Source organism: Moschus berezovskii, chromosome 15 (assembly GCF_049115385.1).
Source record: "Moschus berezovskii isolate FMDL1 chromosome 15, NW_MosBer_1.0, whole genome shotgun sequence".
Classification (NCBI taxonomy): domain Eukaryota; kingdom Metazoa; phylum Chordata; class Mammalia; order Artiodactyla; family Moschidae; genus Moschus; species Moschus berezovskii.
Window position 1 is genome coordinate 84,780,811 of NC_142474.1, and position 26,260 is coordinate 84,807,070.

The following is a 26,260-nucleotide window of genomic DNA, read 5'->3' on the forward strand; positions in this document are numbered from 1 at the left end:
TCTACTGCTTAAAGACATCTAGCAGCTTCCCAGCACTCCTGGGAAACAGCCAACCTCTTTCCGGGGGCCTCCAAGGCCCACATCAGCTGGCCCCCTGCCCTCTGGTGACTGCACCCATCTGCTCTGCCCTCGCCCCACGTCCTGGTTGGATGCCACCCACCCACTTCCAGTCACACAAGCATCATCCTCGCTCCACATGAGCCTTGTAAGAAACGGCCCCGCCTCAGGAGGCCTCTCCTGATCGCTCCATCTTGGACTGCCCAAGTCGGTCTACTTTCATCTCATTTTCATTTTCTACCCTTATTCACAAATGACCTGTGATGGCTGCTCCCCTGGAGCGACCTGTAAGCCCACCAGGGGTCTTACCGGGAACTGTGTCCCCAAGGGGAGAACCAGGCCTGCTTCTCAGGAGGGGCTGAGAAAGGACCTGCTGACAGACAAGCGTGCGTCACAAAGAACCAGACAAGGCTGCCAGAGATGGAGCGATGAGCCGTGAGAAAGCCGTGGGAAGAGGGAAGTTAGGAATAGCATCCAGAGGAGTCCGCATGCACTGCGCCTCAAGGACAGGCAGACAGCACCACCAAAGACACACCAGGCTCTGGGACTTTACAGGAGAAGCCCCAAAGGCATGACTGGCTGAGGGCGGTGTAAGCGACAAAGCGGGACCCAAAACGGAACGGCTGGTGCCCAGAGCAAGGGGCGGGAGGGCGGGATGGGGTCCAGCACGGAGGATGGAGAGGTGAGCTGTCAACAGCGTGCGGCGGTTCACTGAGGCCTGGGATCTTAGGGTTTAGACCAGGAAAAGTCACTGAGAAGTTCTGAGGGCGAAGCTACTACATTCTGACCTACATTTCACAGACACTGCGAAAAACCACTTTAACTTAAATACAAGCAAACAACAACAAAACAGTGTCACTTTTAAGAGGACAGCATAGTCTCCTGCGTTTGGAGGAGATCCCATCTGTAAGGCCCGGGAGAGCAAGGCCCGCAGGTGGCAACACTGCTTCCCGGAGCTTGGGCTGAATGCAGATCACTTTCTGTTTTCAGAGGCATGGAACAGTCATGTGTCACTGCCAAGTCTACTCAGAGTCGAAGCTGGTACCTGGATCCTGGGACAGGAAATAGGTTCCAAGCGGGGAGATGAATCCACCCATGTAAACACACTGCACACCCCAAAGATCCAAGCAGCCCCACAACACTGAGCAGATGGGAGCGTGCTTCTTAAACAGAAGACAACCCAAAACACCTGCGCGTTACATTAAACCAAAGAAAGCGAGCGTGTGAAAGACACAGTCTCAGTCACGGTAGAAGGCTGCTGCTACAGCCACAGAGGAACTGAAGACGACAACCTGACGAGCTTCCCAAGTACCAGTAACCCAGCTGCTCCGAGACTGTTCTCATGTTTCGGGGGTCTTACCAATCACCAAGGGTTAGTCCAAGACAGGTTTACCTAAACAAGCACAACTCTTCTCAGTAACCCTGTCATAAGATGGAAAGGCTTCATGAACGGTGCTGGCAAGGGCTGACACAGAAGGGACCAGCCTGTGGGCACGTCCAGGAGTTCTGCAAGGAGAGAGGGCCCAGGAGTCAGCCCAGGCCCTGGGCTTCAGCCTGCTTGCCGAGAGAAAGAAGAATCCAGAAACATGATCAAAGGCCCCCTCCCAGCTTTAAACTCCTACAACAGTGAAGAAAGTCCTTATAAGAGTGTCTACTGTCCACAAACAAGAGGACTGACCTGAGCTGAGGGACAAGGTCCTTAGAGTTTGTGAGAAGTGCTGAGCCTGGGGCAATGGGCCACGGAAGCGGTTCCCAGGTGGGAAACCGTGCCCCACATGGGGAAAGGTGGATATGAACAGAGTAGAGAACAGGCTGGGCATGAGGCCGACCTGGACTCACACTATGGCTCTGACCCTGAAACTGGCGAGCAAACCTGTATGAACTCTCTACGTGTGACAGAGAGAGTCGTTGTGAGACATACAGGAGCTGACGAAAGCGAGGCGCTCAGGACAGTGCCTGGGACAGTGACGACCAACAAATCATCAGTTCTGGAAGACGGCAGTGTTTATTTTAACATGTTTAGCTATGAGATTTACCTCCACCATTTTACATGAGATTCTCTTTGCAGGAAAGATAAAATTATGGACCCTCACACACCTGGCAAGGATCCCAAAATCCTTTCATCCACTTCTCCGTTTTGAGGCATTTTCGTGACCGTTTCGTGGATGGAACCATGGAGGACTGGGGCAATTAAGCTAACTGCTCAAGGGCCCCCACCACCAAGTCCATTTGAACCAACCACTGTGTGTGCTCTCAGTGGTCTCCTGGAGCCTGGAAGGAGTGACCACGACTCCCTGGGCATCTGGAGCCCTAAGAACCAAAGCTGTTTCTGCGATTACACCACAGTTACAAAATGAAGTGGAAGTGCCCGAGCCAAAGGGATCGTGCACTGAGCAAGACAAGCGCCGGCTCTAAAGGGATCGTGCACTGAGCAAGCCAAGCGCCAGCTCTAAAGGGGTCGTGCACTGAGCAAGCCAAGCGCCGGCTCTAAAACATTAGAGTGCTGCGAAAACAAGGAGGAAGCCGTGACAAGCCCTACCAATGCTGATTACTCTGTTAAAGAGTCAGAGTGCATCACCTCATCTGTGTCGTGATCATAACTCGTTAAAGGAAACTCATACACAGAGAGCGCTGGAAAGGAACCTGTAAAACCGCTATGGCTGATTTGATAAAGGACAGTTGATTGCAGAAGCTTTATTTACCTGATTTTTTTAGTAAGTAAGTGACTTTAATGGGGTCGACAGAGCAGCACAAGCACAGGGACGGCCCCAGGGAAGGCGACGCTGCTGTCCACTCACCCTGGGTTGTACAGCATGACGGCGGAGAGGTTCTCGCGGGACTTGGACAGGTCGCTCATGGACAAGCTGAGAGAGGACAGAAGGCCGCTCTAAGAGCAGACACAGGGCAGAGCGGTTACCTCGGCGGCAGGGGAAGGCCGTGCTCTGCGCGCACGCCTCTCCCCTGGGGAGAGGCAGAGAGGGGCCCAGCACCCCCAGGAGCCCACACACAACTGGCCTTTTTGAGGACGGAAGCTGCGGCAGCCAGGCCCGGGGTCTATCCGGAACCCAAGCCCCACCCTAAGGCCAGCGGGGCCTCACGCCCGCACAGGAGCTGCCAAGCCCCGAGGGCCTCCCTGACCTGCTGCTGCATCCAGGGAAGAGGGGTCCTGGCATCCCTGGCACACCCGTGCCCTGGCAGGAGAAGGGCCCTGGCAGCAGCACCCACGCCTGCTGAGTGACAGCGAGGGACGGGGACGAGCGGGGAAGCCAGGAGAACGAACGCTGCGCTCTGCTCCCATGGAAGGTTACTGGCAGGCCTGTTTCCTTCCCTCTCCTCCTGGCAACGGGGTCGCTGAAGGGCCCTCCAGGGAGACCCAGGCGAGCAGACAGGAGGCTCACAGGCTGGAAGCAGCGGCCCAGAGGAGGCTGGGGTGGGGACTGCGCTTCCTGGTTATTCCCACCTCAGTCACTGCGGACCCCAGCAGTCCTGGAAGAGCAGGCTGAGGCCGGGGCTGTGCGACTCGGGGGGGGCTGACGCCCTGGGTGAGGGATGAGTGACCCAGGGCGGGGGCTGACACCTCAGGTGAGGGGCCGTGTGACTCGGGGCGGGGGGCTGATGCCCCGTGTGAGGGATGAGTGACCCAGGGTGGGGGCTGACACCCCGGGTGAGGGATGAGTGATCCAGGGCGGGGGCTGACACCTCAGGTGAGGGGCCATGTGACTTGGGGTGGGGGGCTGACACCCTGTGTGAGGGATGAGTGACCCAGAGCAGGGGCTGACACCCCGGGTGAGGGATGAGTGACTTGGGGGGGCTGACACCCCGGGTGAGGGATGAGTGATCCAGGGCGGGGGCTGACACCCCATGTGAGGGGCCGTGTGACTCGGGGCGGGGGGCTGACGCCCCGTGTGAGGGATGAGTGATCCAGGGCGTGGGCTGACACCCCGGGTGAAGGGCCATGTGACTCGGGGCAGGGGGCTGACACCCTGTTTGAAGGGCCGTGTGACTCTGACTCAGGGCAGGGGCTGACACCCTGGGTGAGGGACCCTGTGACTCGGGTCGAGGGCTGACGCCCTGGATGAGGGATGAGTGATTCAGGGCGGGGGGCTGACACCCCGGGTGAGGGATGAGTGACTCAGGGCGGGGGCTGACGCCCTGGGTGAGGGACGAGTGGCTCGGGGCAGGGGCCGGCAGTCAGGGCTCCAGTCCCTGCTCCCCGCTTTGTGGCCACAGGACAGGCCAGTCTCAGCCTCTCGTCCTGCTCACGGTGGCTCAGGGGCACCAACGGCCTCTATGGACACAAAGAGGTTCGCAGGGAGGCTCCGCACGCTTCTGCCTCACAGACATCTCTGCTTTGTTCTCTTCCTCCATCTAAGTCAGCACGGTGCATGAGAGCTGGACGAGACAAACGTCTCTCCCTCTCACCCCTTCCCTTCCCTCTCTGGTCCTGGGCCCACTTCCCCATCTAGCGCTTCAAGCACCCCCGGATGTCGCCATCCAAACAAGCTGCAATCTCTTCCAGTCATTCAACTGTCCTAAACTCGCCCCCTCTCTGCTTCACACCCCGATCAAAATTCCAACTTACCAGGAATGAAAATAAGAAGTGAGCAAAGTTTTGGATGAAAGTGATTCTGATGTGGAAGTAACTGTTAAAACAGATGCTCCCGAGCGGAGGGCACCCCCTACTTAATGTGAAAGGGTGTCCAGCCCCTTTTGGGGGATGGGGACGCAGGGCTGAAGAGGAGGCTGGAAGAGCCGCGTGTCTCCTCCCGCGGGGACCTCGCTACACCCGCCAACCGTCCGCAGGGAAACAAACTCCCTGGAGTCAACCCAGGCTGTGGGCTGGTTCCTGCTCCAGAGTGGAGACCCCTCTTCCCCCACCCCCAGGCCCCCCAGAGTGGACTTGGCTCCCGGAGAGTCCACGTTGCTCACCTTCCTCTTCTCCCTGAGCTTGGCGGCCTCCTTTGGGTGGTTAAAACGAAACATGTTGGTTCTTCCCAAGAGGATCATGGCACCTAAGAATACACAGAAACAGCAATGAGTTTACAGTGAGCAGCCTAGTCAGCAGAGGACACTCTAACATGGAAATCGGCAGCTGAGACATGATTCCCAGGAATGAGAGGAGCTTTCATCCCAAAAGTCTGCTTACACAAGCCAATTCTAAACCTTCAAATGCTTTTATTTTTTACAGCCAAGTCGTACAATATTTATGTCACCCAGGGCAGAAGTGAGGGGTTTAAGTACTACAAAATCATACAAGATCTAAAACTGAATATACAAATAATTAGACTTTTGACTGTTGAGAAGAAAAACAGAAAGCAGTTCACCAAATAGATGTTGGAAAAGCAAACAAAGCACAAGGTCACCAAGTTAGGAAAGGTTTATTAATGCCAATGAAAGCAAAAACCTCAAAAGAGGGTGCTTTCCAAAGAAAAAACACAGTGAAACTGCCAGAGCACAGGTCACTGTTACTAAAATCTCCCTCAGAATTTGACAGGAAAGGTAACGTGCACACGGAGTATATATCTCCTGTAAAGACACTGCTTCTTGTGAAAACCCTGTTAAAATGGAAATGGCTACATTAGACACACAAGAAGGGCTCCTTCTGACTGACAAGGGTCCAAACTGTACAAGGGGCAAAAGAAATGTAAATAAATGTGCAAGTGTAACAAAATCATTAGGCGGGGAGGCAAAGTGCAGCCTGACTGAGCCAATAAGCAAAAAGGCACTTTCTAAGGTTGGAGCTGTCCAAAGCCTGCACAGATGTCACAGGAAGCAGTGAACTTCCCGTCCCTGGAAGCACTTAAAAGATGCACTATCTGAGTTAGTCCCACTTGCCAGGTGACGCTAGTGGTAAAGAACCGCCTGCTAATCAATGCAGGAGGCATAAGAGACGCAGGTTCGATCGCTGGGTTGGGAAGATCCCCTGAAGCAGGGCGTGGCAACCCACTCCAGGATTCTCGCCTGGAGAATCCCATGGACAGAGTAGCCTGGTGGGCTACAGTCCGTAGGTTGCCCAGAGTTGGACATGACTGAAGCAACTTAGCACGCAAGTACGTATCACACCGGAGAGTCTATCAAGCCTTCAGAACAGACACCATGTTCAATCTTTGCCCTGAAAATGAAGGCAACGTATGTGTAAAGGTAAGACATTTTTATGAGGAGTCTTCAACCATGAAGGATCAAAGTGATGAGTTCAGGGTGCAGGATGGGGAGACAAGACTCTGGCATCGAGGGCCTCAGCTGGGTCTCACAGGACAGGCAGAGGAAAAGAGAGGTGCCCCATGTGAGGGTGACCAGGGAGAGGGGCTAGGAAGGAGCGTCAAGTCCAGCCAAAACACAGGGCATCTGAAATAGCAGCAAGAACCCATATTGGACAGATGAGGTAAAAAGAGACCGCAGAGAACTAGCAGCCAGGATAAAGAATTTGCAACACAAAGGTCAGAGAAAAAAATTCAGGTCCTGGATGTGTTTTGTGTGTCCCATGCAAATTTAAAACAAACAAGCAAAAAAAATCAACAGTGAAAACACCATGGTTCCCACATAAAAGTCTGAGTTTCTGGCTTCCTTTCAAAAATGAGGATAGTTGGTGTCAGGAGGTCAGGGCTGTCACTGGGCACATGACTTCTGGTTGGCCACAGCCATCAGTTTCTATTGGGTACCAGCTCCCCCTGGACCCTGAAGGTAGCATCAATATCCCACATGGCCACTCTGGAGCTTCAGACCAGCATATCCATATGCCTACTTCACATACTGTCTCAGAATCTCAAAGGAGCTTCAAATTCAATACAGTTAAAACCTAATGGGTTTGGATCATAACCAAGGGAGTAACCGAAGCACTGATTCTGGTGACTGGGGTTATTTAGCAGAAATGGAGCCAAGAGGAGAAGGACACAGTCTGGGGAGACTCGGAAGGGCAGCAGTGATTCTCCACCGAACAATCTGCTTATCCTCCTCACATAAAACTGCATGCATGTATTTCCCAATTATGGAAGGGCACAGTGACCATAATGAAGAGAGGTGTTTCCCGTGCCTTTTATGACAGGGACTCAAAACTGTGTGCCACACAGAAAGTCAAAAATCAAAGAGCCGTGCCCAGGATATATGTGTATTTAATGCTCTTAAAGTGAGATTAGAAATTAATAAGGCAATCTCATTTGAGGTGTTAATTACCTCTGAATTTTTTTTTTCCTGTTAATCAAATGTCCAGCCATGCAAGTTGAAAATTGCTAAAATATGTTAATAGAAAAATAGGATAGTATTTCAGAGACATATTTTATATTGTATTAAATGAATGAAAACCATCTTGCCACCCATGTATGTGCATGAAATACACATAAAAGAAAACAAAGCCACCGGTGACTATGCCTCGCTTCCATCCAAATAAAGTGTAAACACTGCTTGGCACATAAAGGGCTCCGTTAAGGCTGGTCCCTTCTCTTTCCTCCACTGTATTCCTTTCCTGAACAAGCCTACCGGCTGTGCATCCATTCACTCAGCAAATACTGAGTGCGCACGTCCTGTGCTCGTCACCGTGATAAGCACTAGGGGTGAGGACGCAAAGATGAACGAGTGAGACACACACCTTGTCCTTAGGGAGCTTCTAAACAAGGAGAGAGCGGCCGCGTAGCAAGCAACTTCGCAGAGCTGCAATGGAAGGCGAGAGGCGCCTCCGGCTCATGGGGCGCCTGAGCAGGGAGCCGGGCGCAGGGAGAGGTTAGGGAGGGGCGCCCTGCGGGAGGCGGAGCCTCAGACAAGCCCCCGGGGCGGCCGGAGAGCAAACGCAAGCAACAGAGACAGGCGCAGACGATGACGATGGGGGACACAGAGGCAGAGACCAAGCAGGGCACCGCCCACGGTGAGCGTCGAGGGCAGGGAGGGCCAGGGCACGCGGGCCACTCAGCACACCGCGAGGCGCCGCGGATGTCACGTCCAGCCTACAGGCAGGCCCTGAAGGCCTTCGTGCAGCAGCGGACGCAACTGGACTGAGCTTCAGGTCCAACTCCTTCCAGTGTTTGAAAAACGAACCAGAGAGCAGGAGGAGACGCAGACAAACAAGGCAGGCGACTGCTGCAGCTGTCTGGGTCCAAGGTGCGGGCGGCTCAGCGCTGGGTGGGAGGGAAATGAAGACTGCTAGACCCCTGGAGATAACATGGCCAGGACTCACGCTGGGCACGAGGCAGGGACCAGGGCGTGAGGAAGACGGCTCTTGCTGGGGAGCTGCTCACACTGAACGAGAACACTGAGAAGGATCAAACTCGGGCTGGGGCAGAAGCACCGAATGTGGTTTTAGACACAATGACTTTGAGATGCCTTTCACAGGCAGAAGGGCGTGAAGCGCCAGAAGAAAGGCTGGGCGCTCTCAGTCTGTCCGTCTACCAACCCACGCACCTTCACACCTACTTACTCACACACACACACACATGCGTGTTTTTGATAATCCGCTGCTCTGTGCTGAAATATAGAATGTTTCAAGCTATTTTCCTGACGTTGGCAAGGACACTTTTGAAAGAACCCCTGGTTTTTGTCAAGTACATTCTGTTTAATGATGGAAATTAAGAAATTTAGAAAGTTGGAGGATTAAGAATTGCTTTTTAATCCTAACAATAACCAAAAAAATTTACAGATGAGATACAGACCTCAAAATACATAGACAGATGGATATACACACATACAGATGTATATCTCCGTCTAAGATCTGGGCATCCACACATGTAGACATAAACACACGCATCTGTACAGATACTGGGTAGATATGTGCACACGTGTGTGTGTGTGTGAGTGTGCCTCATCTCTTTCTATACGTTTGAGTCATCTCTAATAAAGGCAGCACAGCTGTGGGAAGGTCACCGGAGGGGAGGACAGAAAGGCGGGAACTCAGCTTTCAGTGGCTGCGTAGAAGAGGATGAACCCCACGGTAAACAGAGAAGGGCCATCACAGGGGACAAGGAAAACCTCAGACGCCAGGGAGTCACGGTCGAGGCCTCCTGAGTGCACAACTCACTCAAGAAGTCTGTGTATTCTTCTGTATACTTGACACACGAATCAACTACATTTCAGTAAAACAAAACAGAAAAAGAAGCTGTCTGTGGAGATGACAGATCCCATGGGATATTTTTGCTTAAAGGAGACTGGTGAATATATTTAAAAAGCAAAAAGCTGAAGGGAAAGAGGCAACGAAGGAATGGATCAGAGTGACTGGCTGTGCAAGGCCTTCCTAAGAGGCCCAGCGCCTGTGTCCCACCGGCAGTAACCCTCGAGGGCTCAGCGCCCTCACCAAGTCCGCAACACTTCCTTCTAGATCTCACATTTTCTAACTATGATTGACTCCTCCGTCTGAGGTTAACGCACTTAATCACAGCAGACGGACTTTCTGTGACGCACTTAATTTGCATGCTCAGAGTGTAGCTAGACCTCCTTGAAATATATGACGGCAGCTTTGACATCCCTTGAGATCCTGTTAAATACTTGAGGACAGACAAACCCCAGGTAGTCTTAAAAGGGGGTGGAGCAGAAACAACATTATAAAAGGCAAAGACACTTGTTAACACCAAAAACAGCTTTACTGACGTATCTTGTGAATGAAACCACTGAGCAAGGCTTCATAGGACATTATCTTAATAGTTCAGGCACGCTGGAAAAAATTAATCATGTAAACATTTCCAGTCATTTCTAAGGAGTGTCGTGATAATAATCATTAATATTACTATTAATTACAGTCCTCAAATTTCATGTGAGATTTTTCTAATTCTCCTACAGCCCAAATAAATCAATTGTTTGAAATCAAATGGTGTCAAATAAATATTTCTGAGGCGATGGTGTTTGAATTATTTCATTCTGAGTTACCATTAATAAAAACACATAAACAACTGTATTCCCAAAAGGCATGGTCAAATGTAATATGAGCTTCCCGGCCAAAAACCAGGGGGACCATTTCAAACTCTGCTTCAGGGCTCCAAATTCTGCACTTAATCCTAGTTCTGAAAGCCCCTCCTCTGCAACTTCCTCCCCAATATACACACACAATGTAACGCCTTGCTCAACCACGCTCAGTGAAGCACAGGTTTTCACTTTCGATGCAACAGTCAGAAAAGCAGGGTGTGATGAGGGGGTGGGAGGGAGTCTCAAGGGGTACGGGATATATGTATGCTCACAGCTGACTCACAGTGTTGTACAGCAGAAACCAACACAATATGGTAAAGTAATTCAGTTTAGTTCAGCTGCAAATTACCCTTCAGTTAAAAATAAATTTTAAAAAAGTTTAAAGATAAAAAAAAGAAAAGAAAAGCTCTTGTCTGGAAAATTTTTCTGGAATGGTATCACATGAAAAGTTGAGTGAGGTAGAACAGGTGAAGCTCTTATTTCCTTGTTCAAGTTAAAAGAAACTTTCCTTGTGTATGACAATTTTAACTCATAAAAGATCTTTAAAATACTTAACACTAAAATAAGTTAAAATGACAGCACCAATTGGGGCACCTGACAGAGTCTAACTTCCACTAACATGTGCCAATACTTAAGAACATTTGACATAATATGTCTCAGGTCTTGGACTCTTGTGACACTGGCTTTTAAGGCACCTGAAGTACAGCAATTTCCCTCTATCTCAAAAAAGGTTTTGGGCAGCAAGACAGGGAAGACTTGTCATGGTGGTGGTGAGGTATGAAATTTTTACATGAGCACTATCACAGTCTTACAGGTCACGTGGCTTGGGGCTGACAGCTAGCTCCGGTGAGTGACACACGCTGGGCATCAAGCACAGCAGGTATAAAGCCTGTCGTCAGATGGCCCATTAGCATTCATGAAGGATGTAAATGCAGGTGACACCTTACCAAAAAGACACCCAGGCCGTGTACTCTCCTTTTCAATGTTTATATTCAAATGTGGATTTGCAACTTCCTGCTTTAGATAAACCACTTTTTTACTTTATTTTTTTTCACTTCGTGGCTCAGTCGTGTTGGACTCTTCGCGACCTCATGGACTGTCCATGGAATTCTCCACGCCAGAATACTGGAGTGGGTAGCCTTTCCCTTCTCCAGAGGATCTTCCCAACCCAGGTCTCCCACATTGCAGGTAGATTCTTTACCAGCTGAGCCACAAGGAAAGCCCAAGAATACTAGAGGGGGTGGCCTATCCCTTCTCCAAGAGATCTTCCTGACCCAGGAATCGAACCAGGGTCTCCTGCATTGTAGGCAGATTCTTTACCAATTGAGCTATCAGGGAAGACCCTTGTTCACTTTTGGTGAAGTGAAAATTGCAAATGAAATTCTGGGACTCTGGAGAATAAAGAAAACTGATTTTCGGTCTTCATTATTGAGATTTCTAGCCAAATAATCGACAAGGATCATTTGCTCCAACTGCGTACACAGGTTCAGTGTGCAGCTTTATAAAATTTCAAGATGCTCCAGTCCCATCCCCACCAAAGCAATTTTTAGTTGCATGTGCGTGGGTGTGGGGTGAGTGGGAGATTAATCTTTTCCTCTTAAAGCCTCAGGGGAGATACAGTAGACAATAAAATATTAGATTCTGCAGCAATGAATGGAAGATAGTACACCAAATGGTCAAACTCTCAGCACAGTGGCCCTTCAGTATTCACGGGGGTTTGAGTCCAGATCACCACCCCCACCCCCACAGGGAGACCAGTGTCCAGGACGCTCAAGTCCCTTATGTAGAAGGGCCGAGTATCTGCACATACCTACACAGCCTCCTATACACTTTAAATTACCCCAGCTTACTTAGAGTACCTAACAGAATGTAAATGCTATGTAAGTAGTTGTAAATACCATGTAAATGATATGTAAATAACTGCCAGAGCATGGAAAATTTCAAGTTTCACTTTTTCCCTGAATAGTTTTAATCTGCAGTTGTTGGTTGGACTCACTGGGATGCAAAGCCACAGAGAGAGGCTGACTGTCATCTTCTTCCCTCATACTGTTACCAGCAATACAGCTTACTCTGTCAGTAACAATCTCAGCTATTCAGCTCTTGCTTCCAACACCCACCAAGCTGTCCACATTCTAGCCTTCCTTCCAAAACGCCCCCTTCTCCCCTCTCCCTAAACACGGACAGTCTCCTAACTGCATCAACTCCTTTTCTTTATGGCTCATCCTCAAGCCTCCTCTGGACTACATAAAAACTGGGCTGTCCTTCACCTCCATGAATACATTCTTGTTCCCCTGGCTGGCGAGCACCTTCTGCAGAAAATACACCACCAGCCTGGGATCTGCGAGTGCTACAAACCTGCCAAGACTCAGCCGCCAAGGCTATTTGGTCTCCCCCTACTCTGCTCCCCACTTCACCCACTTTCCAGCCTTTAGATAATTCTTCACTAGACACTTTGGTCCAAGTATATCTAAGTCACTTTTCACCAAGGACCATTATGACAAATTCATTCATTTCGGAACTCAGCTTTGGGTAAATCTCTCCTTTCTCATCAGTCTGAAGCTGCTCTAGAGGACAAGTTTTGGTTCTGTCCAACGTGGAGCAACACCCTCTGCCTCACAGTTGTGAGAGATCACAAATAATAAATGTAATGATCCAGACAAGAGAAGAGAAGGATTTAAAGAAACTGACAAACAGTTGTCTCCTGGGCCAAAGCCTCGGGCAAGAATGTGTTTACCCTTGGTCTTCATGCTAGAGTATGCATCAGTCACCTGTAGGACTTGTGGGGTCAAAAGAATCTAGATTGCTGGGCCCATCCCCAGATGTTCTGATTGGGCGGGCCAGGGATGGGGCCTAGGAAACTGCATTTTGAAAGGCTCCCAGGTGATGCTGACCATGCTGATCTGGAGACACACTAAGAACCGCTGGCTTTGGGTACAGTCTTTAAGAATAGTTAGGTCTCTGACACCCAACAGTCTCTACTGATGGAATCATACATGTGCAAGTGACAGGTGTCAGCTTCGCGGATCTCCAATTGGAGGAAGACGTCTAATGACAGCTTAAGGGCAAGTGCAAGGGAGTTGAAGGGGCGATGAGAAGTGTGATCTGCTGGCTTTTTGTGAAGTGTGGAAGGTCTCTTCTGTTCTCCAGACAGCTTGGCTAAACTGCTCGAAAATTCATCTCCCTTTCTAGTTGCACTAAAATTCTTTCGTAATTTGCCACTGAACAACTCACAGCAACCCTTCAGCAGATGAGAATGCTATCAAGCGTCCTGAGCTCCACTCCACCTGCTCCCTCCAAAAGCTGGAATACACGCAAGTACATTCTGGAGCTGAAGCATGACACATTCAAACGCACCGAAGGGTGAAGTCCCCAGATGGACTTGCTGCAGCACTGCTCACAGGAGAGGTGAGCGTGCAATGGCTCTGACAAACCAGCAAGACCAGCGGAGCCCACTGATTTTGAATGGAAAATTCATCATGTTTAGCGACTGTCACCTTTAATATACACATACTGGAGTCAAAAGAAACAAAATAATTAAAATAAGAGAGAATAGTTCCTAGCAATTATAGGACAAAGGTTGAAATACATTTTTAATGATACCTCATTTGGAAAATCCCATGGATGGAGGAGCCTGGTAGACTGCAGTCCGTGGGGTCGCTAAGGATCAGACACGACTGAGCGACTTTACTTTCACTTTTCACTTTCACACATTGGAGAAGGAAATGGCAACCCACTCCAGTGTTCTTGCCTGGAGAATCCCAGGGAAGGGGGAGCCTGGTGGGCTTCCGTCTATGGGGTCACACAGAGTCGGACACGACTGAAGTGACTTAGCAGCAGCAGCAGCAGCATTTGGTTTTTGTATATTTCATATTAAACATATGAAAAAATGAAAAAAAAAAACAACTAAGGTCTGAAACTATCAAAAACAACTCAAGGCCCAGGGATTAGACACCTGAGTCAAAGCATCCTTTATTCTCCGGCAAAGGCCTCCTCTTTCTATGGAATCATACGAGGGAGGGAAACCACACTTCACAGAACACATCCATTGAAGAGCAAGGTTAGATGTGACACTGAAAATCCTACCACTGTCCCTAGAAGGACCCAAGAAAGAGCAGAAAAGCTTCAGGTGCAGAATTCCAGACATATACAATAAAGATGTCATCACAGTTATTTTGCAGAGTATTAGTAAATACTTTTCTTTCTAATGACTTTACCAGATTAAAACATTCCTATAATTAAGGCAGAGGAACTACTATTTATGCAATCTGAATGAAGTTAGGGCAGTTGACCAACACAGGTAAAAAAATTTCCCCTGCCATGGTAACAATCTGCTAAACACAGATAAATCTCCTACTAGTTGACATTCACAAATGTCTTAAGTGATTTTTATAAGGAAATGGGAATTACTACATGATGTGCTTTTTAATGGCACAGCCTAACCTGCACATTTCCAAATGAATACGAATATACTAATGAAAGAGACATTTATTATCAGCAATATACTGGGGCTTCCCACATGGCTCAGTAATACAGAATCTGCCCGCAATGTAGGAGACGTGTGTTCAATCCCTAAGTTGAGAAGATTCCCTGGAGAAGAAAATGGCAACCTACTACAGTATTCTTGCCTGGGAAATCTCATGGACAGAGGAGCCTGGCAGGCTACAGTCCACAGAGTCACAGAGAGTTGCACACAATTGAGTGACTGAGCACGCAAGCAGCAGCACTATACTGGTGGTGGTGGTTTAGACACTAAGTCGTGTCCAACTCTTGCGACCCCATGGACAGAAGAGCCTGGCAGGCTACAGCCCATGGGATTCTCCAGGCAAGAACACTGGAGTGGGTTGCCATTTCCTTCTCCAGGGGATCTTCCCAACCCAGGAATCGAACCCAGGTCTCCTGCATTGTAGGAGGATTCTTCACCAACTGACTTACACAGGAAGCCCAACAATATACTGCTGCTGCTGCCAAGTCACTTCAGTCGTGTCCGACTCTGTGCGACCCCATAGACGGCAGCCCACCAGGCTCCCCTGTCCCTGGGATTCTCCAGGCAAGAACACTGGAGTGGGCTGCCATTTCCTTCTCCACAACAATACACTAGAGACTGGTAAAAAGATAGGAAGCTGCTAGTGAACCAGACATCCAGTCAAATGCAGAGTTAATACAGTTAAATCATGTTATATTTTAATATCTGCAGTCTCTGTTCTTGACATCTTTACTTAAAAACAGTTTCATGAAAAAAAATTTTTTTAAATTTTTTAAAAAATGGCTTCATGAGTAAATGCCAAGGTAGTCTTTGTAGTATGAACACACTGCTGTTTTTAATCTGTGTCCCTGTTATTATTAGGTTTTAATCATACACCTTTTGGGGAGTTTGGTCTTTTCTTTAAAAATAAACTCTTATAGCTGAACATCCTCCTGCATTCCTGCCTGATGAAACGCTCCCCACTTCTCTCCAAAGGTTACCACTATTCTAAAATAGGCACGTGTCCATAAGATCCAGCAATCCCACTCCTGGGGAGATACCCAGACAAAACCACAACTCTAAAAGGTACACGCACCCAATGTTCATAGCAGCACCAGTTACAATAACCAGGACGTGGTAGCAATCTAAATACCCATCCACAGGTAAACAGATAAATAGGAGATGTGGCACACACATAAAGTGGAATATTACTCAGCCATTAAAAAGAATGAAATAATGCTATTTGCAGCAACATGGATGGACCCAGAGAAAAACAAATACCATATGACATGACTTAGATACAGAATCTAAAACACTATAGAAATGAACATATGTATGAAATGGAAACAGACTCACGGCATAAAGAACAGACTTGTGGTCGCCAAGGGAGAGGGGAGTAAAGAAGGGATGGCGTGGGAGTTGGGGATTACTGAATGGATAAATAACAAGGCCCAACTGTATAGCACAGAGAACTGTACTCAATATCCTGTGACAAACCATAAGAATATGTAAAAGAATACATATGTATAACTGAGTCACTTTGCTGTATAGCAGAAATTAAACACAATAGTGTAAGTCAACTATACTTCAACAAAATTTTTGAAGAAGTAGGCATGTGTCTCATTCATATCTTTTTATTTTTGCTACATGTTTTGTAACCACAAACAATATATCATATTTTCTCTGTTTACAACACATGTTCCAGTTCTTACTTTAGTAAACTTCAAAAAAAAAAAAATTCAAGAAAATTTAAATGGAGAATTCTAACCCTTAATTTTCCGAAGAAAAGTACACGTTTTTCCCTTGAAGGGATCTTACAGTCTTAAAGTGTGCAGGGTTTTTTTTTAAGTTACCATTTTACCTCTCTTCTGTGATGCCCTGAAACATAAAGTTGGCTTACATTTCTCTGCCCTAAGACCTACTATGGCATTTATATTTAATGCACTGTGTTTTAATGCTTTAGCATTTTTCTGTCAATTTCATTGACATCCACACTGAGCAAACTGCTGAGCAACAGAGTACAATACCAGAGGAACTCAGCCCATCAGGTCTGAAAACCATGCCACCAGGGTAATAAAACAATTAAGAGTGCCCTGAAGGGGAAGATAATCCTGACAATTCAAGTTAACCTTGAATGCCAATTAGGACTCCTACTTTCCTAGGACAAGTCATAACTTCAATATGAAGTTCAAAAATTTAGTTCCAGCCATTCCTAACTCAAATAGGCATATTTTTCAGATGGACTTTATAAGTTTTAAGATTTAAAAACCACTTAATTAAAACACTGTACAGGAGATGCATTTAATATTTGCCTTCCATGCTCCATTCCACAAGAGAACCAGAGACATAATCATCACTCCATAAACAGACAGCAGTGGAATGATGAAGGAATAACGCTATTAGATAGCATCCCGGACTCAATGGACGAGCATGTGAGCACATTCGGAAGCTTGGTGCACTCTGGTCCACGGGGTCACAAAGAGCTGGACGTGACTTAATGACTGAACAACAGCAATGGGATTATAAGCCATTTCCATGAGCTAAATGAATAGGCTACTTTATTTTTACGGGATGATGAGAAGATAGCTCCAACACTAAATACTAAATTTTAGGCTATTCACATATGAAACAACATATGCTCTAAAAGTCCCTTTTTCAGTACGTAGTTTGAACTCTGGAATTATTTTCTCACAAAAACATCATGACACATAACAGTCAGCTTCCAAGAAAATCCACAAGAGACTAACCCATAACATGGCAGGTGGTCACTGGAATCCACTCAGCAGCCTTCTCAGCATCCAGTGGCCAGGACTGTGGGTGCTGTAAGTTCTAGAAGCTTCAGAGAAACACGGCTGGAGCAGGGAATGCACAGGAGGAGACTGCCTGATGGCCGGACAACACAGCCAGGCAGATCCAGCAGTTGACACTGATATCTGTGGGCTATTTGTATTCAAGCACTGCTCATGCTAAAGAATGTCCCCAAACCCACCTCAATTACAACTCCTTCTCTAACTCCCTGTGAGTGACTTCACAGACACACCAGGTATCTGGAAGAACAATGCACTCAGAAGTCCTGGAGCCAGACACAGAATTCTGTTGGCCTCTTTTCCACCTGGTTTTAAATCAACATCTTCAAAGGCCCTTTGTGCCCAAAATGCTCAAAATAGATGATCGTAGAATAAATACAAGAAAGGGTTTTTTCCGTTCTGTTTTTGAGCAGTTAATGCATACAGCTTTGTTCAGAACTTGGTATACACGAATAAACACAGTTCAATAAGCACATAAATAAAAAATCTTCCAAGTTTTATTGGAGAAAACAGATGAAAATTCAAGTATGAGAAGAGGCATAGTGAATAAACCCAAGTGTCAAGATGGAAACACATTTTTTTTAAATGTGAGCAAACTGAATGAAATGAGAATCTTAACTTCTCAAAAGACATTTTAGTGCAACAAAGCAATTCTAAAATGTCTTTGAAAAAATTAAGAGGCATGAATAGCAGAAAAACTACCGAGATAAAAGCAGAAATTATAGCATATTATAACATATAAATATTCTAGGAGTGATGATGAAGCTGAAACTCCAATACTTTGGCCACCTGATGCGAAGAGCTGACTCATTTGAAAAAGACCCTGATGCTGGGAAAGACTGAGGGCAGGAGGAGACAGGGCGGCAGAGGATGAGATGGTTAGATAGCACCCCCCACTCAATGAACATGCATCTGGGCAAACTCTGAGAGACAGTGGAAGACAGGGAAGCCTGGCGTGCTGCAGTGCATGGCGCCACAAAGAGCTGGACACGACTGAGCAACTGGGTAACAACAGCAGCACAGCACAACAAGCACGAAAACGGAGTGGCACAGGCCCAAAGCGGAGAGCCGGGAAACAGACGTGGCTTTTTTTTCGTAAATTCAGTTTCTTCAAAAGGGAGGCGGTGGGAAGGTTTATGCTAATGGGATGCCAAAGTGTGGAAAAATTAAATCAGATCTACACCTTATACACCAGCGAACCTCAGAAGCATGAGATAGTTCAAAACGATTCCAGAGGTGTACTCATGCATTAACAATGACACTGAAAACCAGGACAAGCTGCTTATAAAATTCTGTACCAGTAAACACGGCCGTCATCACAAGGGCACCTCCCTCTGACCTAACTGAGGGAGACGCAGCCAGCACAGAGGTCTCCGCTGGACACGGAGCCACATCCCCTGCCTCTCATCATGACCCCTGCACCACCCCCGCTGCCGGAAGCAACAGCAGCAGGAGCCTCACCTGAGGCCCTGAGAGAGGACAGCCAGGTGGTCTGGCTGTGGTCCAGATCCAGTCACAGAATTCATTTGCGGGGTCATCTGTCAACTGTGTGCCCTCTAGTTACACAGGGCCTGTGTGTTCCCAGGTAGGGACTGCCACCTGAAGAGCCTTACATAGTGATGTCTTGTCTGCCAGCCAATTATGGTGGCTTTCTGGGCCCAGGGCAGAGACAGCTTCTCACCATGATTAACAGTGATGCCTGGCAAGCACTACTGCCCTTATTGCCAGGGCCGTTGCCCTGGCTGCAAAAAAGCAGGGAATGCTGCTTTGGTGATGATCACCAGGCTCTCACTGCGTCCTCTGTTTGGGCTGGTCACCTACTCCTGCTGATCTTGGGCCTTCCTGGCCAGTTCCAGGGCACCAGCTATCTCCCAAGCTCAATTAACCTTGCAACTGAAAAATCCTGAGAGTGAACAGTGATGGAGACATCAGTGGCCAGGTGAATGGGTGGATGATTTGGAGATGGTCCATGGGCGGGTGCTCCAACAGCTGGTTTTAGAATGTCTCCGACGGACTCTATGTACTTCCTAAGAAAGCAGGATCACCTCTGTCCATGCTCCATGTACTTTGTTTCTAACATAACTCCTTGCAACTGATTTCTTGTATAACTTCACTAACACCAATAAACTACATGCTTTCCAGACCCCATCTGTACAATTCCTATATCACAGATACATTACAGAATGTAAGCATGAAAATCTATAACTATAAAAACTATATATAATATACCAAATGGTTTTTCCCGTGGTCATGTATGGATGTGAGAGTTGGACTGTGAAGAAAGCTGATCGCCGAAGAATTGATGCTTTTGAACTGTGGTGTTGGAGAAGACTCTTGAGAGTCCTTTGGACTGCAAGGAGATCCAACCAGTCCATTCTAGGAGATCAATCCTGGGTATTCACTGGAAGGACTGATGCTAAAGCTGAAACTGCAATACTTTGGCCACCTCATGCGACGAGTTGACTCACTAGAAAAGACTCTGATGCTGGGAAAGGTTGGGGGCGGGAGGAGAAGGGGACGACCGAGAATGAGATGGCTGGATGGCATCACCGACTCTGTGGACATGAGTTTGAGTGAACTCCGGGAGTTGGTGATGGACAGGGAGGCCTGGCGTGCTGCGATTCATGGGGTCGCAGAGAGTTGGACACGACTGAGCGACTGAACTGAACTGAATATACCAAAAAGAGCTTAAGATATAAAGTCGACATCTTTCTTCCTTTCCTTTTTGCAAAGTTCAGTACGAAAGCCATTAGACAGGGCTGGACAAAGCAAGCATCAGACTGGGAAAGGAAGGCAGTTTCGGCGTGAGGTGAGAAGGGTGAGGGCACTGGAGGCCCAGCGTGGGGCGTCACAGCCTGAGCAAGAACAGGAGGGTCCTAGAATGAGGAGAGGGCAGAAGTGATAAACAACGGAGTCCAGCTCATCACTGTCAGAAAAGGGGCTACAAATAAGAAAAGGAGAAGACTCTACGGTACTGGGCTGGAATTAGAGGTATTGGTACGAACTCCTGGTTAGAAATACAGGTATTTCAATGTATCAATATAAACAGATGAAGAAGTACAGCTGCATATGTTACACACACACACAGACATTTTTCCTAACTCCGATGTGAGCAGCAGCACTTCAGTGAGCAAGGAGCACATCTAGTGCGCAGATCTTGGTTTCTAAATCCCAGTCTCCACTAAAAGGAAGCAGAACTGGCTGATTCCAGAAAAGTAAAGGATGAGCCTGGAATACCTCATTTGTCAGAAAGTAAGGAAGTAATCACAGACAATAGGGACAAACCAAAAGAACACAGAAACAACTTGAAAGAATTCCCACTGGCCAAATCCAGGACAATTTGGGCGTCAAAATAAGCAATAATAGAAAATGACGAAACCTACCAATAAAATAACAACACATGTAACCTTGCTGATTTAAATAAATGAACAAATAAATAGCATTAAAAGAAAGCTCTTTCTTACAGTAAAAAGCCAACTGATAAGTGTAGAAAGAAGAAAATCACCACATGGCAGCCATCAGAATAACAATTACATCAGACCACCTCCCCTCCTCAAAAAAACCCAATTGATTTCAAAACCAGAGGGTGAAAGTAGGATAAAGAACAGAATATTTATGATTCTGAAGTACCTTCCTGATATCCTTATTAACTAGAAAGGGGGAAAGATTAACTTCACAGTGAAGATGCCTAGCATCCTGCTCCTTAATTAATGATCAACATGAATACCCTCAGTGATGCATCAAATAGAAATCAGGGAACAAGACGTGGGGAAAGCGCAGCATCATTTATCTGACATTCCTGTCAAAAACTGACAGTCGTCAAATCACAAGGAACCGTCAGATAAATTCTACATTTATGCACGACAGTCCACAGCGTATCTGACCTGCGGCTTTCAAAACTGCAGTAGTCATAAAAGTCAAGGAAAGACCAAGGAACACGTCCAGGCTGAAGGAGACTCGAGAGACGTGGCAACGGAGTAACAGACGCTGTTGTGACAACAAGCCAGGCTCAAAAGGCGTCTGAAATCAGGTGGCAGGAACGCACCTGCTCCTTCCTCAGTTCGGATGGCTGCACTGTAATTACGTACAAGAACACCACTGCTTGAAGGAAACACACTGAAGGACTCAGGGACCCCGAGCAATTAACTCTCAAACATCCTGAAAAAACTCTTGCAAACTTTCTGTAATACAGAAATTACTTCAAAATAAAAAAAGATTTTATACACGATCCCGTATGTTATAGTTATAATTGGTCATAAAAAGAATATAAATAAGGTAATAAAATTATTAAAAGAAGCCATTGTGTTAAGGACTTGCACCTGAAGGGCACTTTTTTAACTTAATAAATTCCTTTAAAGTCATAGTTCCATAGAAGCAGTAACTTTTAAGCCACAACACAGAAGTTTAACTCAACAAGACGATGGGCATTTTATAAATACTCCAGCAAAACAGAAAACAGCCTAATGAAGCCAAGAGTCTTCATCCTTTTTATACCTGAATAGTAATTAGTCCTAGGATGCACACGTTGCCCATTACCTAGCCAACTTGTTTTTAAGAAAAGACATGTACAAAGAACTGAGAACCAAAAGCCAATACCTTGATTGAGGTGTGTGGCCTCCATGATCTGAACGCCGTTCACAGAGCACTGGGACCCACTCAGGGGGATCAGAGTCACCGTCCCCCCAACATTCTCAAAGATGCAGTGCTCACTCTCCAAGTCGAGGCCATGAAGAACTGAGATGGGAAAACAAAGGAAGAAAATATGTTCTTTGCTCCTGGTGCAATGATTCCCAACCTTCATTTATTTTCTCAGTTTGAACTATGAGGGGAACACTTATGTTTAAGTGAGAAAACTGAACTTCAGGAGTTTAGCATCAACTGACAGAACCAGCTCTTGCATGTCACTCAGTGGGTCTGGGTATCACCTGAAACAAAGGATTTCATCTTCAGGAAAAAAACAGCTGAGTAACGTGACTTAGCTGATTACCCCTGACACACTTTACCTGAGTCTGAATGAAATTCCTCCTCCAATTACCCGAAGGTCCCAGTGAAACGGAAGGGACAGATGGCCCCATGGTTCAAGGACTTACTGTGACCTCCACTTTTACTGACACTGCATTCCAGGAGCACAGACCAAAGGTGAAAGATGAACGTGGGAGGGCATGGATCTTGGGAGGCCCAAGAAGTCTCCAGAGGTCCTGAGGTGAACTTGACCGCCACAGACCTCTCAGAGCATGTGGCTGTCAAGGGCTACCTACTCCCACCCAACCACCCTCCTGTGTGACACATGGCCAGGTAGAGACATGAATACCGGTCACACAAACCTACACAATTTCAGGTACAGTTCCTGGCCAGCTGCTCAGAAGCACGAAACAAACAGCTTCCACTATACTCCCCAGACCTGCACTGTGAACAGAACTTTTCTGTTCACAGAAAACACGTGTGCTGGGCACTTAGCATCACGTACAACAAACCCTAAGGCCAACATATAACTTGATGATGAGAAGAGGAGGCCTGATGCCTATTTTCACTCAGAGACTTCCAGGAATTGGCTTCCAGCTCTCCCAAGTTCACGATAAATAGTAAATACACGTAGACTTGATTAACAGCTTACACTGGGCAAGAAAACAAGTTCATTGCCAGCATTTTCTGAAAGCCAGCTGAAAAGATATCATTCTTCCCCTGCCAATCCCCACCTTGCCCCCTCCACCACACAGATACACACTCCACTATCACCACAGGCTGGCTCTAATTTACTCTGTAAAGCCTGGCAAGACCTCACCAGGCTCGGGGGTAAAGCACTGGTTCGCTGGGTACCTCACAGAGACTGTGGGAACAGCCAGGAAGGGCTGCTCTGTGTGTGTGAATGCTGGGCACATGTGCATCCTACTTTCTGTCCTCACCTCTGTGCGAAGGATTTCCCGTCAAAGGATCTTATATCTTCTGTACCTGTTAGGCTATCTCCACTGTGACAAGAGCCGAGTGGTTTAAAGAACCGCCCACTTGAAAGACGTGGCTGAGGACAGAAGGCGTGGGGGGTGGGGGAGAGGATTTGCAGCACCATTCTATTCACGAACTAAGCGTTTGGTGTTGGTCACTTGAACGGAGTTCAAAATTATGGAAATACACATTCCGATCGATTCTGCATTTGAAATGTCTTCTTCTTTTATAATTACTTCAAAGTCAGTCATTCAAAAGCAAGTTCATTAAATGATTTCTTAAAAACCACTGGGGAGAGGAAGCTGATAAAGATTCTCACCAATATCTTGTTCTGTCGAAGCATCTTCTCTGCCGACATATGTCTGACCTTCCTAGGGAGAAAACCCAAGCAAAATTTATTAGTAAGAACATGAAGAACGGTCTCTTCTCCATCTTTCATGGAAGCCCCAGAAACCTGCTGACAGGTGGGCGAGCTCTGGCCCAGGAAGAGTCCCCTGAGGCTCTGTAACCACAGTGCATGGTGTCCGGAAAAGGACACGGGACTCCTGAAGCTCAGGGCTCGGCAAGGCTGGCCTCCTGTCTCGGCATCAGTAACCTGCCCGTGACTGAATCCCATGGCTGTTCCCAACACGTCCCAACAGTCCTTTCCAACAAATCTCTCCTCCAGTGGCCAGGGTTTTCTGGCCAGTTTAGGGGAGCCCACAAAACACAGTATGATACTCTTCCCATTGTAAGTCATAGATCAGAGAAAAGATACTGAAGTCAAGGTTACAGAGCCCAGTGCTGATGCGGATGAGGAAATTCTTATCTCATGAAAGGGCTACTCTGTTTGGGAGCAGGCCCAATTATGTAGGTGATACCTGGTGATTCAAGAATCTGCCTGCAACACAGGGGACCCTAGTTCGACCCCAGGGTCAGGAAGATCCACTGGAGAAGGAAATGGCAACCCACTCCAGTATCCTTGCCTGAAAAAATCCCATGGACAGAGGAGCCTGGCGGGCTACAGTCCAAGGGGTCGCAAGGAGTCAGACATGACTGAGCGACTTTCAGACACAACTTCGTAATCAACCTGCGAGACCGCAGTTTAGGTGCTGGTAGCTTTTCTTCCTAAGTCTGTCCTTTTGTTCCTTACCTCCCTCTTACTGGTTCTACAAATTAGAAGGCAAAGGGAATGGATCTTCATTCAGGTTTAGGATGACATAAAACAGGAGTTTCTAGTACCAGAGAATCCCGATGAACAGCTGAAAATCCCCAAAGAGCTCGCGGGTTTGTTGGACACTCTTTACCGTCACAGCGTGCTCATGGACACAGAGCATTACGCTAAACCTTGCCAGTGTCTGAGGGAAAGCTGAAACCAAGCTGAGAAGGTTCCAGGTAAGCAGTTTCTACCTTCAAGTGATACAGGATCATGCCAGTGCTCAGAAGGTCGTCATAGATGCCGATCAAATGGGGCAGCTCAGAGTCCAAAACAACCCCAATCCCTTCCTTCCTTAGGGCCAGAGTCTGTTCCTGGAATTAGGAGGGAAAGAAAAGGAAAAGGTTACTTTGGGAAAAGAGAACTACCTGTTAGGTGCCTGTTAGACTTAACATGGGTTTCTCCACTGGGTCAGTGGTAAAGAATCCACCTGCAGTATAAAAGTCGAAGGAGACAGGGGTTTGATCCCTGGGTGGGGACGATCCCCTGGAGAAAGCGACGGCAACCCATTCCAGTATTCTTTTCTTTTTTTCACTCCAGGATTCTTGCCTGGGAAATGCCACGGACAGAGGAGCCTGGCAGGCTACAGTCCATAGGGTCACAAAAAGTCAGACTGACTGAGCACGAGCATGAGCACGGACGTGTTAAAAACGAGCGATGTTTTTATGGCTCACGAAAAAAACTGCAAGGAAAAAGGATCATAAACTTCGTGCTGAAATCCTGCCATATGGTAGGCAAAGCTAGCTTGGAACATATAAAAAGCTCAATATAAAATGAATTACATTTATTGCCAAATAAAGATTCATATACATATGTATAAGTGCACATACACACACTCACACAAAGCTAAGCTCAAATCTTGCCTTCCTGGGGAAGGGGCCTCGGACCAGTCGACTACAAGGTAATCTTTCCCCCTCTTCAGAACCTTTATTTCACTTACTACCTAGATGTTTCCTGATTCGTTGGTTCTTCTTGCCAGCGACTAGGGTCAAACTCTGCATGTCTATGAAAGCAACCCCTTCCTGTGCATTATCTCCCATGGACCAGAGGTAGCTAACCCTCGGTGCCCTGCACCACCTTCTACCCACTGACCATCCCCACCTGCAGGGCTCCCACCAACCACCGCCACCACCTCCCTTGGCCCAGCATCACCCTCCAGCTACCAGCAACTTCTCCGTGCCTCTTCAGAGGAGACCACCTCCGAAGACTTCCCTACTTGTGGTCCTCCACTTCCTCCCTCTGGCACTCTCCAGCTCCATGGAGTCTTTGATCCCAGGGACTCGACAGTCTCCTGAATTTACTAGCAATCTACACAGTCATCCCTGTATATCCTAGAGGGGGTTGGTTCCAGGACCTCCTCAGATACCAAGACCCAAGGATGTTCATATCCCTTATATAAAAACACATGATTTGCATATATTCTACACACATCCTCCTTTATACTTTAAGTCATCTTTAGATTACTTATAATACCTAATACAATATAAATGCTATGCAAGTCACTGCAAACATAGTGAAAATGCTATGCAAATATTTGCTGGAGCAAGGCAAGTTCAAGTTTTACCTTGGGGAACTATCTGAAATTTTTTCCCCCAAACATTTTCCATCAGTGGTGGGTTGAATCCATGGATGTAGAACCTACAGACACAGAGGGCTCAACTGCATGCCAATGACGCTCAAATCTCAAATTAAGGGGAAGGCAGACCTCTCCCTTCAAATTCCACCCTCATATACAAACGCCCCTGCCTCGATATACCTGTGGCAACGCCAAGCAGGCAGCTCAAACTTAACACCTCGAAAGATCAATCCTTGATTCCCACTGCCTGCCATACCTGCCCACCAGCCCTCCTCAGTAAATGCCAATCTTCCTTACAGTTGCTTGGACCAAAAGCTAGGCTGTCCTACTGTTTACAGCAGCTA

General features: G+C 47.3%; 1 protein-coding gene across 11 annotated transcripts in view; it reads right to left on the reverse strand.

The window, feature by feature from the left end:
* KIF16B (kinesin family member 16B) overlaps positions 1 to 26,260 on the reverse strand; it is a 288,977-nt gene that overhangs the window by 120,425 nt on the left and 142,292 nt on the right. For all 11 annotated transcript variants that reach the window (XM_055426370.2, XM_055426381.2, XM_055426289.2 and 8 more), the window contains 5 exons: positions 24,535 to 24,654; positions 23,465 to 23,516; positions 21,802 to 21,939; positions 4,987 to 5,069; positions 2,856 to 2,944 (listed from right to left, as the gene is read on the reverse strand). In XM_055426370.2, coding sequence (XP_055282345.2) covers positions 2,856 to 2,944; positions 4,987 to 5,069; positions 21,802 to 21,939; positions 23,465 to 23,516; positions 24,535 to 24,654 — 482 coding nt within the window. The remainder of the gene's footprint in view (positions 1 to 2,855; positions 2,945 to 4,986; positions 5,070 to 21,801; positions 21,940 to 23,464; positions 23,517 to 24,534; positions 24,655 to 26,260) is intronic.